Here is a 17,070-nt window from a genome sequence, read left to right as displayed (position 1 = left end):
ACACAAAGACGGTTAGGGAAGCAAATGAAAAACGGAACCCACTGACAGGGAAACTGGGTAGAAACATTTAGTGGTCTGACCCCCTCACAAAAGCAAAAGCATTTCAGAGCAATGAAATCCGCTCCTTCATACTCTCTCCTCTGCACTAGTGTGGCCACTTTTATTTGGAAACCATTTATGAAGAGGAAAAAAAACCAGTTTAGAGGAACATCCCTAGTGAGTTGCTCATAGAGCAGAGTTTGCAATACAATTCCATTCTGTGTGGGTAGGGTTCACCTAACTTCTGAGGAGCCTATCACAAAACTGCCAGCCCAAGATTCTGTTTTAAGGCTGTTGAGTACCTTGGATTTGTCTGTGTGGGTCTACATGTATTGAGGGGCAGGGGAGGTGGAGTGGAACTCTTTAACTTAACTTCCCATTTCCGCGTGGTTTTCAAACACAAAGTAGAACTCCTCTGAGTCAATTAAAATTAAGCATCTCCCAAGGACCCAAGGGGGAAAGTTGGCTCCTAGAAAAGGCAACTCAAGGCATGGGGTGGAACGATTTGGTCCATCGCATGGGTATTTTCTCTCCCACTCCTTTTCTGTGGGGATAGTGGTCACAGGCAGCAGCAATTTTGTTTTCCGATACTGCTATTTCTCCTAGTGACGCATGGGTGAGGCAACGGGGCGGGGGGGGGGGGGGCGCCTTGTTTCCTTCAGATGCATCTGAATATTATCCTGATCTTCCAAATGTAAATCTTCCTGGTAACCTCTTCCTAGATGATGTTAAAAACACTATAGTATAAAATAAACAGTTCAAAAAAAAAAAAAATCAACAGGAATCTGAAGATGTTATTCCTCTTGGGAAATCAGAAGGTGAACAAACCCCTGAGGTTCTACCCAAGGCCTGATGAGAGATTTAATTCTTCATTTATAAATTATTTAAATTCTACTTAAATACACTGGAAATAGAGTGAGTGAAGCACACAAAAAATACAAATTTGGACAGTGGTACATTAAAAAGGTGAAGATAGATTTTTTTAGGGCAAATACTGCTTATTATTGCTGTCTTTCTGTCCTGCCATGCCCCCTGCCTTTAAGAGAAAATCAATAGCTTTAAATCAATTATTCTTTTCTGAAATGTCACCTCCACATAACGCCCTCAAAATCCACATCAACTTTACTCAGCTGCTGTTGGCCTGATCCACAGAGACCAGGAGTTGCAATACCCATTACAATAGCAAGAAAGCCAAGCTTCCTAAGCCAGCACTAATACTATGGGCAGAACTTTCATCAAACAGCTCCTGGGTCAGTCAGAGGGGAAACGCAAGGCTCTACCAATGCTAGCCTGCCCAGTGGGCCTTCTAAGAGAAATTGAGGAGCACAACCAGGTTTATTAAAATAACAACTAGGCAAGGTGCCACCATGCTTAATGGAGCATATGGCCTGGATCTGGGGATGGAAGCTGCACTTCGCATTCTTTTCCAGGAAGGGAGGGAGTGGCAGCGGCCTCAGTCCCTGGAAACTCCTCAGTGCCCTGGCTGGCATCCTGGAGATTTTCCCAGCTTGTTCTGGGAGGGGTATCCCACTCTAAGCAATAGGTTCCACTAAGTCTTATAATAAATAATACAACCACCATGGAAGTCAAATATTTAGATTCCCACTAGAACAGTGTTTCCCAACTGTGGGTGCATGAACCTACAAGATAATATTTACCCCTCCATACCCACGCCCATTTGCCTGTCCTTGGGTTATGACAGTTATAACCAGCTCTTCTTTTAATTTATCTCCTACCTCCCTTGCTCTTACGAGCTATGGTAAAGAAGGTATATCATTTACTAATTCACTGTTAAATCTAGGCTGGGAAATACAGACTGAACTAGATCATCACCAGCACAAGACGCCATGCAAGAGATGATTATTCTCCTTTCTTATCAACAGTATTCTCACAGCAAAATCTTGAAGTTTATCTGATTACTGGTTTGTATTTTAATGAGTCACCTCGCAGTACATTTTCTAGTTACTCTCTAAATATTTAAGGGTAGAATGGCACTTGAAGTATTTCTAACAACCTGATTTAATCACCACAGCACCTATGGAGACAGGCATCGTCATTACCTACATGCCATAGAGGAAGAAAGGTTCAGAGGCGCAAAGTGATTTGCTCAAGATCATATACACAGTAAGAAGCAAGAGAGGACTTCAGCCCAGGTTTATCTGATTTTAAGACAGTTGTTCTTTCGCCTACAATTAGGCTGATTCTTAAGTCAAGCATCACCAAATATAAAGCAAAATGATTTAGGTGATTGTTTTCAGGAATTTCTATGGCAGATTAAGGAAATTAGCTCCTTCCAGGCTGCTCTCAGTATTGTTTTTAAGAGGCAATTAAATCTCACAACTCTTTATGCTCCCAGATTTCAGTATTTGTTTTAGTTTCAATCAATTCAACATACTTTACTGAGAGCTTTGTATGCACCAGAGAAACAGCACAAGAGGCTAATAACACAATGATGATTAAGTCGCAGTCTTGTTAGGAGGTCCTTATGGTCTACTATCCATGTTCAGATTAGATGATCTGGGAAACAGAAGATTCTGCATGTCCCTTTGCTTGACTCCTTCACTGATCGATTCCTTCCCTGACTGACTTCTTCAACATTTACTGGGCAGAGATAAACAAGACATAGTGCATGCCCTCTGGAGTTCATGGTTCAATAATGGAGATAAACATGCAAATGAATAGCTTATAATAAACCTCGATAAATGCAATAACAGAGATATAAATAAAATGCTGTAAGAGGCAAGAGAACTAAGCAACTAACTGTACCTGGGGAAATCAGCACAGGTACTTCCTGGGAGTCTTAAAATGTGATTCCCCATTGAAAATTAGAAGGTCAGACATTTGAGGCACACCTTCATATACTCCTTAGTCCCCTGAAAACAATAAATGCTCACTATTTGTATGCTGAGAGGTCAAAGCGCAAACTGCTCTTGCAGAGTGCTTGACCTGACTGTGGGCTGGAAAGAGGAAGAAAGTGTCACAAACTCCTCAGCAGTTGCTTGTACTTACAGTCATTTTTACTGTCAGACTTCTAGTGGATTGAATGGCGACCCTAAAATGATATGTCCGTGTCCTAATCCCCATAACCTGTGAATGTGACCTTATTTGCAGACGTAATTAAGGATCTTATGATGAGATCATCCTGGATTATGAGGGTGACCCCTAAATCCAATGACAAGTGTCCTTATCAGAGACAGGAGAGTCCATGTGAAGACAGAAGCAGATAGTGGCAATGCCAACAGCCACCAGAAGCTGGAAGTGGCAAGAAAGTACTCTTCCCCAGAGTCTCCAGAGGGAGTGCAGCCCTACTGACACCTCGATTTCAGGCTTCTGGCTTCCAGAGCCGTGAGAGAATACATTTCTATAGTTTTAAGCCACCCAGTATGTGGTGGTTTGCTGTAACAGCCATAGGAAACTAATACAAAACCTAACCTGTTTCTCTAGCAGCAGCAACATCAAGAAGCGCTTACTAAGCGTTTAATTAATACAACTCCGTGTGGGTCCCACACAAAGTAGATTAGATGAACTAGGTCCCAGCCCTCAGGAACCTTCCATGGAAAGCCATGAAAATGCTAAAGTGAATAGCAGTATGGCAGGTCTTTGGGGCGAGACAAATCTGCATGTGAGCTCCTATCCTGCTACTTATCAGCTATGTATGAATTAGAAAATTTAATAAGCCTAAGATTTAATACTCTTATCTGCACAATGGGAATTGTTTTAAGCATTAAATAGGATAAAGGACCTAGACTACTTAGCATAATGGCTGGCCCACAGTAAGCACTAAGAAAATGCCAGGTATTGTTATTACTAGTGTGGACACGAATGCATGTGGACAGCTGAATAGACAACACTGATCAGATAGAGAAGCTCAACTAAAGTCAATTCTTTGGATCTTACTTCCAGCCCAATTTCAAATCTTCAGTTAACCTCTCTTCCTCATCACACTGACACCTGTTGCTGCCATCATCAAAAACAACCCATAGTTCTGAGACCCTGTTACTTGCATTGCCCAGTTTTTCTCACAAAAGATGAGGAAAAGTGCTGTCTAAAATTTGTTTTAAGATTATTAAAGTCCTTCAGCCCAAGCCTTTATCCAATTCTCTTCTTCAAACATGAAAATCTCTTTATATCTATCTTCTTCCCTACCTCATGCCCTTCTGATCTTTTTCACTAAAAACCAGTGCCAGCACTGGTGCTCACAAGTGATCACCCCTTCTTGTTATGTCCATCAGCCTACCCCTCTTAGATCTTCAACAGTTCCATCTCTGGTAGTGCCTTCTTCTCTACCCACAAACATCTTCCCTCAGCCTTGCAACCCACCAGGCTCTCATTCCATCTCCTCCAGGATATCTTGGCCAACCCCTCAAGCTCAGTCTGTCCCAAATTAAATTTACCACCTCTTCCACTGCCCAATCCAGCCCCAATCCACTGCCTAACCCTGCTGCATTTAACCCCTCCAGTTTAATGCAGATACCACCATTCAGACACTAAGCCCTGAAACCCGCTAGTCACTTCAGGGCCTTAACACTCACTTCTCCAAGTTGTCTGGGACACTTCCCTCAAACTTTCACATAGCTGGTTCCTTCTGATCCTCAAAGTCTCACCTAGACTCGCTTCTCTACAGGGATCCTCCCCTGGCTACATTAGCAAAAGAACCTTCATCCCAAGTCACTCTCTACCTGAAACCCAGTTTCATTTTCTTCATAGAACTTTGCACTATCTGAAATTAATCTTTTGTATTTTTTGACTTATTTATTTTAATCCACTCTCTATGAGCTGCTTAAAAGCAGATACCCTATCTGCCTAGCACAAAACAGGTGCTTAGTAAACATCTTTGAATGAGTAACTTTCCCGGATTTCTATTTTCCTCCACATAACCACTGCTCTTGCACAGCCCTACAACCTGAAAAAGATAAATATTTAAAAGAAACACAGCCTGGACCTCAGCCTCCTGGTTGGCCTCCCTGCTGTCTGTTTCCTCCTCATCCAGTTCATCTTACATCCTACCTGCTACAGAATTATCCTAAATCACAGCTCTCAACTCGTCAATTACTTTTTCAAAATTCTTCAGTAGCTACCCATTGGGTACAAAATTAGGTACAAACTCTTTATCCAGGATTCACTACTCTCTTCTGGCTCCGCCCTACCTTTTAAAAAATTAAATTCCCTTTTTAACAAACATTTATTTTGAAATAATTAGAGAAACAGTAGGTTGCAAAGAAATGTACAGGAATTCCCATGTACCCTTCCCCCAACCTCCCCAACGTCAACAACTTACACAGCTCTTATACAATATCACAGCCGAGAAGCTGGTACAATCCACAGAGCTTATCCAGATTTCACTAGTTATGTATACACTTGTGTGTGCATGTGTGTATGCGTGTGCATGCACATGCACACAAGCACTCAGGCTCACTTGTATAGCTCTATGCAGTTGTATCATATGTGTAGCCTTGGGTAATCACCACCATTACCAAAATACTCAACTGTACCATCACCACAAAACTCCCTCTGTTCCCCCTTTATTGCCTTACTCATCCTGCCCATCTCTACCCTTGCTACTACTATCTATTCTTCATCTCTGTAATTATGTCATGAATGTTACATAAATGGAATTCTTTATTTTTATTGATAAGTAGTATTCCATAGTATGGATATAACACAGTTTATTTAACAATTCATCCACTGAAGGACATTTGGGTAGCTTCTGGTTTGGGGCTAATACTAATAAAATTGCTATGAACATTCATGCACAAGTCCTGCATGAAAATAGCCTTAATTTTCCTAGGATAAATTCTTTAAATTTAGAGTGCAATCACTGGCATCTTACTTTTGTAGCCTCATTTTCCCAAAATTCCTTTCCTGTTCCCATATTACAGTCAAATAGGACTACTTGTACTGTTTCTTCTTTATTTAACCTTTATTTATTTATTTAACGTTTATTCAATTTCTAATCCTCTTATCATTTGCATATTAATTATTAATAGCTGCCTAAAACAGTTTTTGAAAGTGGATGAAGAAATAAAATAATTTAGACAGAGAATAGAGATGAATGAGGGAATAAATAAATAAGAGATGATAGAGTATCTTATCAATTCTGCCCCAATGAAATGTGATCTCTTTCCTATAAACCTGCATCATATTTGCTAAACTCCTCTTACAAAATGTCTGTTCTTCTAGTCTCATAGATGCGCACATGCCCTATCGTTCCATTAGAACAGTAAACTCCCTGGAGACAGATCATTTCTTATTAATTTTATATTTACTTGGGCATCAAGTACAGTGCTTCTGTTAGGAGCAGGAGCTCAAGCAAAACAGAATCTGCATTGTTGAATGAATGGATGAATTACATATATTTGCCCTAAGAGGGCTCTGATCTAACCAGGAATCCAGGATGTTATATTTGCATTAAAAAAGACAACTAATAATGTAAGTCTATACAGGCTAAGTGCCAAAGGATAATAGAAGCAAGAAGTGTTAGAGAAATGCAGACAAGTGAGAAATTTTTTCTGGGATAGTTGGGGAATGTTTCTTAAAGAAGGCTATGTTTGGGGGAAACCTTGAACAGAAGAGTAGACCTCAGAAAAGTAGAAAAGGCAGTCCTTTTCAGTAAACATTATTTAAAGAACAATATATGGGTTGATCTCATTCTTTGTAGCTGCTGGACAATATTCCATAACACAGATGTGCCCAAATTTTTAAACCATCCTCCTAATAATAGACATTCAGATGTGCATGAGTTAGGATTAAGTTTGCATCCATGTCACAGAAAACCCAAATAAGAGTGTCATGAACACAAGATACTTTCTCTTGTGTGAAAGCAGCCCAGAGGCAGACAATTCATTGTTGGTATGTGGACTCCATGGTCCTCAGACTCCACGCTCCATTTTTCAGCTCCAACACCCTAGCATATGGCTTTTTTTCCAAGGTTGCCTCATGTGCCTAGCCAACACATCTTGTTAAAGGCAACTGAAAGGGAAGAGAAAAAAACAAAATGGCCTGCCTCCAAGATAAGCCAGCTCCCTTTATGTAGCCTTCCAGAAGTTTCATATAGTACTTTCAGTTCTAACTCATTGGCCAGAACTTAGTTATATGGCCATACCTAGCTGCAAGGGAAGCTGAAAAAATCCTTTACATGAGTGCATTGTTGTCTCAAAGAAAATTTAAGATTTGTAACCAAAAAAGGATAATAAATACTGGGTAGCAGCCAGCAGTGAGAAAACAAAACTGAAATCTTGCCCTGCCAATGAGTAAGCGCACACATCATCTTCCATAGTCAGGAAAAAGATTAAGAAAAGAAGCACTTCACGCCCTGACCCTGAAATAAACAAACAAGCAAAAAAAAAAAAAAAAAAAAAAGATTACATCTGGTTCTACTTCCTAAAATAGAAGAAACCTTAATCCTGTGTGTGTAAATTACTAACTCCCTAACAAAACAAAAATTTTCGCTTAAGTCTACAATATTCTTACAATAATCATGTCTGATTTTCCACCATGAACAATGTAACTATAACCTTGTAATCCTGTGGGTTTTTACTTTAAATACCTGTTGTATTTTTCAATCAGCAAGCCAGTCCTGAATTTGGACTCCCTTGCAGAACTTCACAAGTAAGCTATTTTTTCTTTTCTCAAGTGATTTTTCTTTTCTTAATAATTTGGTGCCTCTAAGTCTTCCTTTCACACAGTCTCAGCCACAAGATTCTTTCTCATTTTCGCTATTATAAATCACACTGTGGTAAACAACTTGTAAATGCTTCCATGTACACAGAGTGACAATTTCTCAAACACAGGTATCTATAAAAGGACTTGCTGGGACAAATGATATGTGCATTTTTAATATACAAAAACACTATCTACCAAAACACTATCTGAAGAGCTGTGCTAGTTTATATTCCCAGCTTCATTCTATGAGTGTCCCTGATTCCCCACACATCACCAACACATGAGATTATCACTCTTTTTATTTTTAGCCATTCTGATGGGCAAAAACATGTCTTGTTTTTTCAACTTGCATTTCCGTAATTACCACCTAATTAGTAATTGTAGTCTAAGCTGAACATCTTTATTATGTTTATTGGCCATTTGTATTAATTATTCTTTGAAAAACTGATTATCATCTGCCCATTTAGCTTGTCTTCTTATGGATTTATAGAAGTTATTTATATATTCTGGTTATTAATCTTTTGTTGTACATAGTATTACTGTTTTCTTCCAATCTATCACTTACCTTTTTACTTTGTTTATAGTATCATTTGGTTTACAAAGTATTAAACTGTGATGGTCAAATTTGTCACTTCTCTGACTTCTAGGATTTTGTCTTGCTTACAAAGACTGTGCCACCCTAAAATTACAAACATATTGTCTTCTGTTACTTGTAGGGTTTGCCTGTCACATTTAAGCTACACAATATTTATATAAAGATAAATAATAATCCTACCATGAGGTAGGATTTTCTCTAATTATTTTGCTAAAGGGATAACCAATTGTCCCAACACCATATCCTGAGTAATCTATTCACTCCCCTATTTTGAAATGTTATCTTTACCATATGTTAAGTTATCACACAGAATTACCACTATTTGTAGACTTTACTTTTCTGTTCTACAGATCCATCTGTCCATTTGTACACCAATACTATAAAGTTTTAGTTATCAAATCTCCGTAGTATTTTTTGGAGGCGCCTGGGTAGCTCACTCGCTTAAGCATCTTCCTTCCGCTCAGGTTATAGTCTCAGGGTCCTGGGATTGAGCCCCACACTGGGCTCCCTGCTTAGTGGAGAGCCTGCTTCTCCCTCTCCCTCTGCCGCTCCCCCTGCTTGTTCTCTCTCTCCCCACCTCTCTGTCAAATAAATAAATAAAATTTTTTTAAAAAACTGTAGTATTTTTTGATATCTGGTAAATCAGGCTCCTCCCTATTGTATCTTTAAAAAAAAAAAAAAGTTGGCTGTTCTCATAAATTTTCTCTTCCAGATGACTTTAAACGTAAGTTTACTAAATTCCACTTAAAAATCCTACAGAGATTTTTTTTTTAATTGAGATTGCCTGATTTGTAGATTAGCAACTTTTCATTTTCTTTTTTATTTATTTCATTTATTTGAGAGAGTGAGAGAGAGAGCATGAGCCGGAGGGGCAGAGGGAGAGAGACTCTGGAGCAAACTTAGTGCTGAGCACGGACTCCTATGCTGGGCTCCATCTCACAAACCCAGTATCACGGCCTCAGTTGAAACCAAGAGTCGACCTCTTAACCGACTGCGCCACCCAGGCGCCCCCAGCAATTTTTCTTTTTAAGAGCACTTGCATGTTTTCAAATAAATACATGCTTTCAAAATTAGCACATATTTACCAAGTACCTACCTTGGGCTGAGTTCTGTGGGAAATTCAAAGGATTTTTAAGACAGTCCTTGACCCACGGAAATGCACAACCTGACTGAGAGGGAGAAAAAGATAAACAACTAGTACATTAAATGACAAATATCTATAGAACTAAACTTGTGGCTCATTTATGGTCACTATAATAAGCACTTTGAGGCTTATTTTTGCCTCTCATCTTACTTCTGTTTTTGTTTTTTCTTTGGCCTTACTTTTGCTTTTTTTTTTCTTTTTAAACACCTGACAACTGGGGTAAATGTTTATAAACATAATCAATTTCTATTTTACAGTCATCCTAAGTAAGAAGTGCTACTATCATCCCCAGTTTACAGATAAGAAAACTAAAGCTCAAAGAACTTAAGTAACTCTCCCAAGATCACAGAACAAGTAGGTGGAGGATAGCTAGGCTCTGAAACCCAGTTAACCTGACTTCAGTCCCCATAGTGACACCTCTTCTTCCCTCCCACTTTTAAGTTCTTGCTACTTTACTGAATGCAAAAATCATCTCTGAAGTAAGGACAGGAAATGAATAAATGAATAACATTCAGCTTTCTTTCCCGTTTCATCCTCTCTACACATGCCCAGCCAATAATAAAAGTGCACATGGGGAATGAGGACACATTCCCCTCTGCCATTGTCCAGGTTGGACCTGTCTAAGTTCCTCTCCTTCCTTTCCCTTAAGCTAAGCCCAGGGCCCACTACATAATTTACAGGACCTTGTGCAAAACCAAAACGTGGGGCCCCTTGTTCAAAAACGATGACTACCTTCAAGAGGTACAGAGACCGTCAAATGAAGCGCAGGGCCCTTCTAGGCAGAGGGGTGGGGAGAGCTCAACCACACGGATCTTACCTCCACGAAGCAGGCCCCGGCTAAGAGTTTCTCTCTTTTCTAACCCGGGTCTCTGGCTTTGCAGATTCACAGCCCTGCTCTGATGAAGAAGGCTGCTCAGAAGTCTTCCTTCCCACCGACAGCGACTATGACTCCAGTGATGCTCTGAGCCCCCGAGACCTGGATCTGGTGTACCTGTCATCACACGACATCGCCCAGCAAGCACTAAGTGGCCTAAGTGGCAGCGCCCCCGACGTCCTGCAGGTGCATGACATGAAGAGTCCTCTGGGGCCGGGCCAGGACCCCCAGGGCCGAGTCCCGGGGCCAGATCCTGACCACTCGTGCGCCGAGGTCCTCCACAGCCTGACACTCACCGGCTTCGCGTCCAAGAACCACGCCAAGATGGCGCCGGGCTCGCGGCCGCCGCTGGGCTTCCTGGGAAAGCGGAAGCCAGCCAAGCACCAGCACTACGGCGGCTTCAGCCGCCACCACCGCTGGCTGCGCATGCACAGCGAGACGCAGTCGCTGTCGCTGTCGCTGTCTGAGGGCGTTTACACGCAGCACCCGTCCCGGGCCTGCGGCCTGGCCCAGGAGCCCGCGGAGACCGAGCGGCTGGGCCCAGCCCCCGATGGGCCCCGGAGCCTGGTTCTAGCCCACACCACGAGCCTCCCTGAGGAGGCGAAGAGCTGCCTCCAGGACCCGCGGCCTGCGGTACGCCGCATCTACGTGGAGCCCTACTCCGCGGCCCTGGCGGACGCAAAGCCCTGGGCTGCCTTGAGCCCGCCCCCCGGAGGCCACTCTGGCCTGCCCAGCCCCACGGGCCCGGAGATGAGCCCCGAGGGTCCGACCACCTCTCCAGTGTCAGAAATACTCAGCAGCATGCTTTAGGGAGAGTTCCTGTTTCTCCGCACGTCCCTGCATTTTCCATCACCCTCCAGCCCGCCCCCACTGTGTCCCCATCCCTTTTCAAGTGGTTTGAATGTTAAAACTCCAAAAGTTCAAGGCCCTCTTTTCTAGAAAAGAGTTGGGTGGAGGTGAGAGTTGCCAGTGTTGTTCCCATTTCAGGGCATAGAAGAGCTTTTGTGTCAACATGGAGTCCTAGACACAACGGTTTAAACATGCCGACCTGTTGGGGGGCACCCGTGCCTGAGGCAGGGCTACCTAAAGAGCCACCCTCAGTTCTGCAGCTGGCTCTGTAATCTGACCTTTGGGTTTAGGGCTCTTTCATGAATTTGTGATTGATGGGGAGGAGTTTTAGAGATGAAAATAAGATTAGCATTGTTTTTCCTTCCATTGCAAACCTTTATAAGAGTTTAAGGGAAAGAAGCCCAGGTTCTATCTTCAGGGCACAAGATCAAGTGGACTTGTTCTAGGTTCCCAGTCAGCTAAACCAAGTCATTCCAAAGTACAGGGTTCTCAACTGGTCACCAAATCAAATTTGTCCATCAGCACTGATATATTCATTTAGTGCTGTGTGGTAACCACCAGAAGCAAAAGTAGAGGATGCTTTGCTTCTAGCTTTGTCTTGCAAAGGTAAAATAGGGCACAAAGCAGCCCTTTCTACACACTCAGCTCCCATTCAAGCATGGAAATGGGCCTTATATTATTCAGGGTGCAGGGACATAGCTGAATTAAATGAAAACCTAGGTTAGAAACAAGACAAGAAGGGGGAAGAGAGAGATGAGCAAAAAATGCATTTCTTCTACAATCCTAAGATAAGTAAGTCCATGAGGTTTTGTCTCTGAAAATGATAGTGGATCTGCTCAGATTCTTAGGTGTTGGAATGTCATTGAACAAGAAAGTGCCCTTCAGAGATGGCCCTGCAGTTGATGGAGTCTCTGCAGCCACACTGGCACATCTACTCACCTCTACATCACAGGTCACAGGACAGATTGTCCAGGACTTGGGTTGCTGGCTTCCCCTTGTCAATTTACCCCTTCCAAATCCATTTTTTGCCCTGAGATCAGCTGAACTATGGGCCTCAGGGAAAATCTTTCCTTAGAAGTCCCTGTCAATGGCTCCAAGGCTATGCTTTGAGACACCTGAAATTCATGCTTTGGTCTCAATGCCTCCCACCTGCCCTTCTCACAAATGAGAGACACAAATCAAAGAGAAATCACACACTGCATATTCAAAAAAGGCCTGAGCCTTCTCTCATTTCCTGGAGCCAAGATTCATTCAGTTTACTGATACTCTAAATGGTCCTTTTCTGCTTCACAGGCATTTTGGTTAAATATTGCTCTTTATGGGCCCTACCCCTGTCCTCACAGTTCTACCATTCCTCCTCATGGGAGTTCATACAAAGTCCCCTGTTCACAATGTTATTCCGATCCCTTCCATTTTTAAAACATTTGATTTAAACATAAATAATTACCCTGGCGGAAAGGTACAGATTTGGCCCATGGCCTATGGTCATTAGAAAACTAAGGCCCAGAGCTCAATCTTTATTTTTTTAAGAGATTTTATACTCAGTGAACCCCCCCAACACACACACACACACATATACACACACAAAGAATCTTGAGCAGAATCACTGTGGCTCCTTTTCCATGACTGCAAGGATGCAGTTTTCTTCTGTTCTGAGTGAATTCTATGTATGTGGAGTGTTAGAACTAGAAAGGATCATAAAATTAGTCTAAGTCCTTGTGTTTACAGATGAGACAATGAAAGCCGAGAGAGGTTAAGTGACTTGCTCAAGGTCACAGAGCTGGTTTAGTCTCAGAGTTAGGGTCAGAACCCAGAACCATTCCCTTTACAGTAGGCTGGCCCATTGGGAATCAGTACATACCGATAGTCAAATTTTAATTACCTATAGGCTACTTACCTAGTTTGCAGATTATCTTTTAATTCCAAATTCAACTCCTTTTCTCAACCTTTACCTAACAGATTTCCACTATCACAAGAGCTCCTTGTTGCCAGGAAATACAAATTTCACATAATCGAAATCTAAGCTAAGTTAATTAAAAAGCAAATTTGAGAGAAATGTCATTTAAAATTACACACCATATGACTCCCCTTTAATAACAAAAATGAGAGAGTCATCTGCACTCAGTTTCTGCTTATTTCTAATTATGGGATAGATCGTATATGTTGAAAGCTGGAATTGTCAGAAACTAAGAAACCAAGTCATTCTCTGATCATGACATTTCTGATCATGGAAGGAAGCTTGCGACTGTGAATTAGATGGGAGGCATTCAACAGGCAGCAAAAGCAGAGACTGACCCACTCTTCTGGCCCCTCATTTGATCAGTAAGTCCTGGCACACTGGACCAAATAATGACTCATGAAGTAAAATTGCATTAAACCCAAACCCACTAATTGATATTGAGAACACAGGTTATTTTTTCACCTTCTATGAGGAAAAGAGATGCACACCCATGAAATGAATACTGCACATTCGATGTCAATGGGCACAATGAGTCAACTTGAAAATGCATTTTCCTAGCAATATTCCTATATAGAAGTGGATGTTATGTCCTCAGTAATTAGCCATTTGTTCAAGTAGGTACCCTCCACCTGTGTGAGCCTTGTTTAAATTAATAGATTCCTGTGAGAGACAATTATGTTCTCTAATTCACAATCCTTTATTTGTATGTCCAGGCCTCTCCTTATGGAGACTTTACAACTTCTGAGGATTTTTTGTTTGTTTGTTTGCTTGTTTGTTTTATTTTATCTTGATGGTTTTGTTTTGTTTTGTTTTGTTTTGGATATGATGGACTTTTGTCTTTTTTTTTTTTTTTTTTTTCTTTTTAAGTCCAGTCTGGGAGCCTCTGGAGGAAACTCTCCTGTCCCATAATTTTTCTACCATACTTAACTCTCAATTGTATTATCCAGCTCTCATCATTTGTGAAAACCCTCAAAAATCAATGACCAAAGCCCTCCCATATGTCTGTCTCTATTCTAAGTCCCATGGAAAAACAAAAGAATCAAGAATGAAACACATTCCTGGGCCAGAAGGAGCTCACAGAGTGTAGCCACCATCATTGTACATCTCCTCATTGATGTTTTAGAAGAGCCAGAAGCCGTCTCCTCAGCCAGGCTGCCATAGGGCATGTTGGGCTAGACATCACTGATTTCACTCTTGCTGGCTGTTCATAAAGAAAGACAGCCTAGAAAACACAAGTCACCAATGTATACGCTTGGCAACCATTTACAAAGCTGTCACATCCTCTTAATTGGAGAGGAACTGGGAGACAGTAATTAAAAACATTTACTCTAGGGAATGGGTATTTTAAGAAGTGGGTACTCAAAGATGAGACCCAGTCCATTTTAAGAACATTCACTAATGCTCAAAGCAATAATTACACTGGATAAAATGGTTCCATTTGGTTTGAAAGTTGAAGCCAGTTAGTAATAATATTCCTCCAGCCCCCATTCCTGAAGGATCCCAAAGCACTTTATGAAAAGCAATGACTGAAGCCTTGTTGTACTCCCCTAAAAAGACCTTGTCTGGGAGCCACCTGGCAAACACCTACCTTATCCTTGCCAGGAGATCGTGCCAGACAAGTGGGAAAGAGGACTGGCCTCTCATTCATTGTTATCCTGCCACACGAAGGTGCACTCTGGTGAGCGTTCAGCTCTTCCCTTGAAGACAGCAATTTTAGACAAAGAGGCATACCAGAAAATCCTAACTCCTTGGCCTCCCCCTTGTTCTTCATGCTCTACCCAAGATGTACTCCCTTTCTCTTGGAGAACTATCAACTCAAGCTGTTAAGGGGTCTGTCGTGGATTTAAGTTCCCTAGTTCTGTCAACAGCACACAGAAGTCACTGGCTTCTTAAAATTGATACTGTTGGAAAGATGATCGCATTACCCTACAGTACTCTCAAGTTTGTATGTAGCAGAACCAGAGCAGAAAGTGTCCATCTCTTGGTGTATTTGTTTATTGAATTATAACATACCAGTTAGAGAGGGTAGTTATAGGTTAACAAGACAACACTCTCAGAGAGTTGCAAGTCACTTTATAAAGTCGAAATATTTTCCCAGATGATTCAGTGACGCAAACCTGAACTTTTTTTTTTCCTGGTCATACCTTGAAGGAAAAATGTAAGGGAGCTATTTGGAAAGCAATGATACCTCTTCACAGGTAGTAGAGGGAACAAGGGAAAAACTTGTTTCTTTGCTGGTCACCTCTCATAAGATGTTCAAACACATGGCTTACGACTGTTAAGCTCAACGTCAATGCGGCCTTACAAACAACAAGGGTAGTGTATTTGAAACTATGTTGCACAGCTTGGAAACTTATTCTAAGATCCTAATTCAGAGTTTTTCTGAGGTGTTGAACTTTGCCATTAGCAAAAAGTATTTTTAGAAAAATCCATTGACTGTTTATGAAGCATTGATTTGGCCATATTTCGGGTCTCTGGTTTTTCCACCACATCTGCACCCAGTGGGTTGTATTTGTTGTTTTCAGTTTTTTCTTCTACTTCCATTATTAATGAATTTGTAAAATGGTCATTCAAAAAGACAGTTGGTTTTGTTTAACAACCAGATAGATAGACGATGAAAATATTCTATTTTGATAAAAGAAGGAGGTTTGTTGTGGTTGTTTTAAGTATTACCCTAGGGTCCTTCCCCTCCAGATAACATCCTTTTTTTTTTTTTTTTTTTTAGCCAATATTTAACTTAGTGGCAAATGTTATCAAGCTATTAGTTAATGCTCTTTGGTCCTCTTCCTTCAGTCCATGATGTGAAAGTCTGAACACGCTTTCACAGTAACCACTATCCAGTAGCTGATTTATAAAAACCAAGTCTGGCAAATTGCTGTGTTAAGTCAGTCTGAGTTGCTGTATTGTTTCTTGCCCTGTGACCAATTGGATGTTCAGGGATATCCCATGTACGTGGTCACAAGCGTCAGGTTTTGTGTTTTTTGTAAGATTTTATTTATTCATTAGACACAGAGATACAGAGAGAGAGAGAGCATGAGCAGGGAGAGAGGCAGAGGGAGAGGGAGAAGCAGGCTCCCTGCTGAGCCGGGAGCCCCATGTGGGGCTCGATCCCAGGACCCCGGGATCATGACCTGAACCGAAGGCAGACGCTTAACCATCTGAGCCACCCAGGTGCCCACAAGCATCAGTTTAACATTTGTGATGGAAAAAGAATTAAAGAGGTGTGTGTGTGTGTGTGTGTGTAGTGGGGGAGAGATGTTTCATAGAAAAAGTAATTTAAGTGACATTCTATTAGGCAGTGTTTAATTGCTTCCTGCCTGATGTGTATATAGTGATTTGGCTGATTATTGGTTATTTGTTCAAAACTATATCTTGTTGCTATGTATGCAACTGAGTGTATGTAAAAGTTTAGACTTCGGTACATTATCTGCACAATTTTGTGTGCTTTAAACCTCTGTAAATGTACAGATGAATCATGTATGGTGTATTAAATGTGACCTCCACTCTTGAAACAATAATATTTTGTAGTATGTACTTTTGCAAACTATTTGAACATTTTAAATGGATATTGTAAATAGCCAGTACACTCAATCATAAACAATACTGGTAAAACGCATGCCTCTTCAACCTCCCAGTTTATAAGAAGAGGTCAGGAGTTAAGAATTAAGATAATTTTTCTAATGGCAAGTATTTTTGATAATTTCCTACCTGCCTAATTGTATTTGGAAGAAAAACTGTCAACAGAAGAAATCTTAGCTAGCAGAGGAAATGACTTTATTTCATAAGCATTAAAGAATACTAATATACTTTATATCTAACCTGATGTTGTTGAAATATAGTTCATGGGAGAAGAAGTGAAAAATATTTTTGATTCGTCATAAGATCTTTTGCTGTTTCAAGGACAGTTTCCAAGCCCTCTGTCTTCAGTGTGGAGAAATGTCAATTAA

General features: G+C 41.1%; 1 protein-coding gene across 1 annotated transcript in view; it reads left to right on the top strand.

The window, feature by feature from the left end:
- ANKFN1 (ankyrin repeat and fibronectin type III domain containing 1) overlaps positions 1 to 11,124 on the top strand; it is a 311,761-nt gene extending 300,637 nt beyond the window's left edge. The window contains exon 20 of the mRNA XM_036106172.2: positions 10,322 to 11,124. Coding sequence (XP_035962065.1) covers positions 10,322 to 11,124 — 803 coding nt within the window. The remainder of the gene's footprint in view (positions 1 to 10,321) is intronic.
- The last annotated feature ends 5,946 nt before the right edge of the window (positions 11,125 to 17,070 follow it).

The sequence above is a fragment of the Halichoerus grypus genome, chromosome 2 (assembly GCF_964656455.1).
Source record: "Halichoerus grypus chromosome 2, mHalGry1.hap1.1, whole genome shotgun sequence".
Lineage (NCBI taxonomy): Eukaryota > Metazoa > Chordata > Mammalia > Carnivora > Phocidae > Halichoerus > Halichoerus grypus.
The sequence above is the reverse complement of the archived record's forward strand: the minus strand, read 5'-3'. Positions and strand labels throughout refer to the sequence as shown.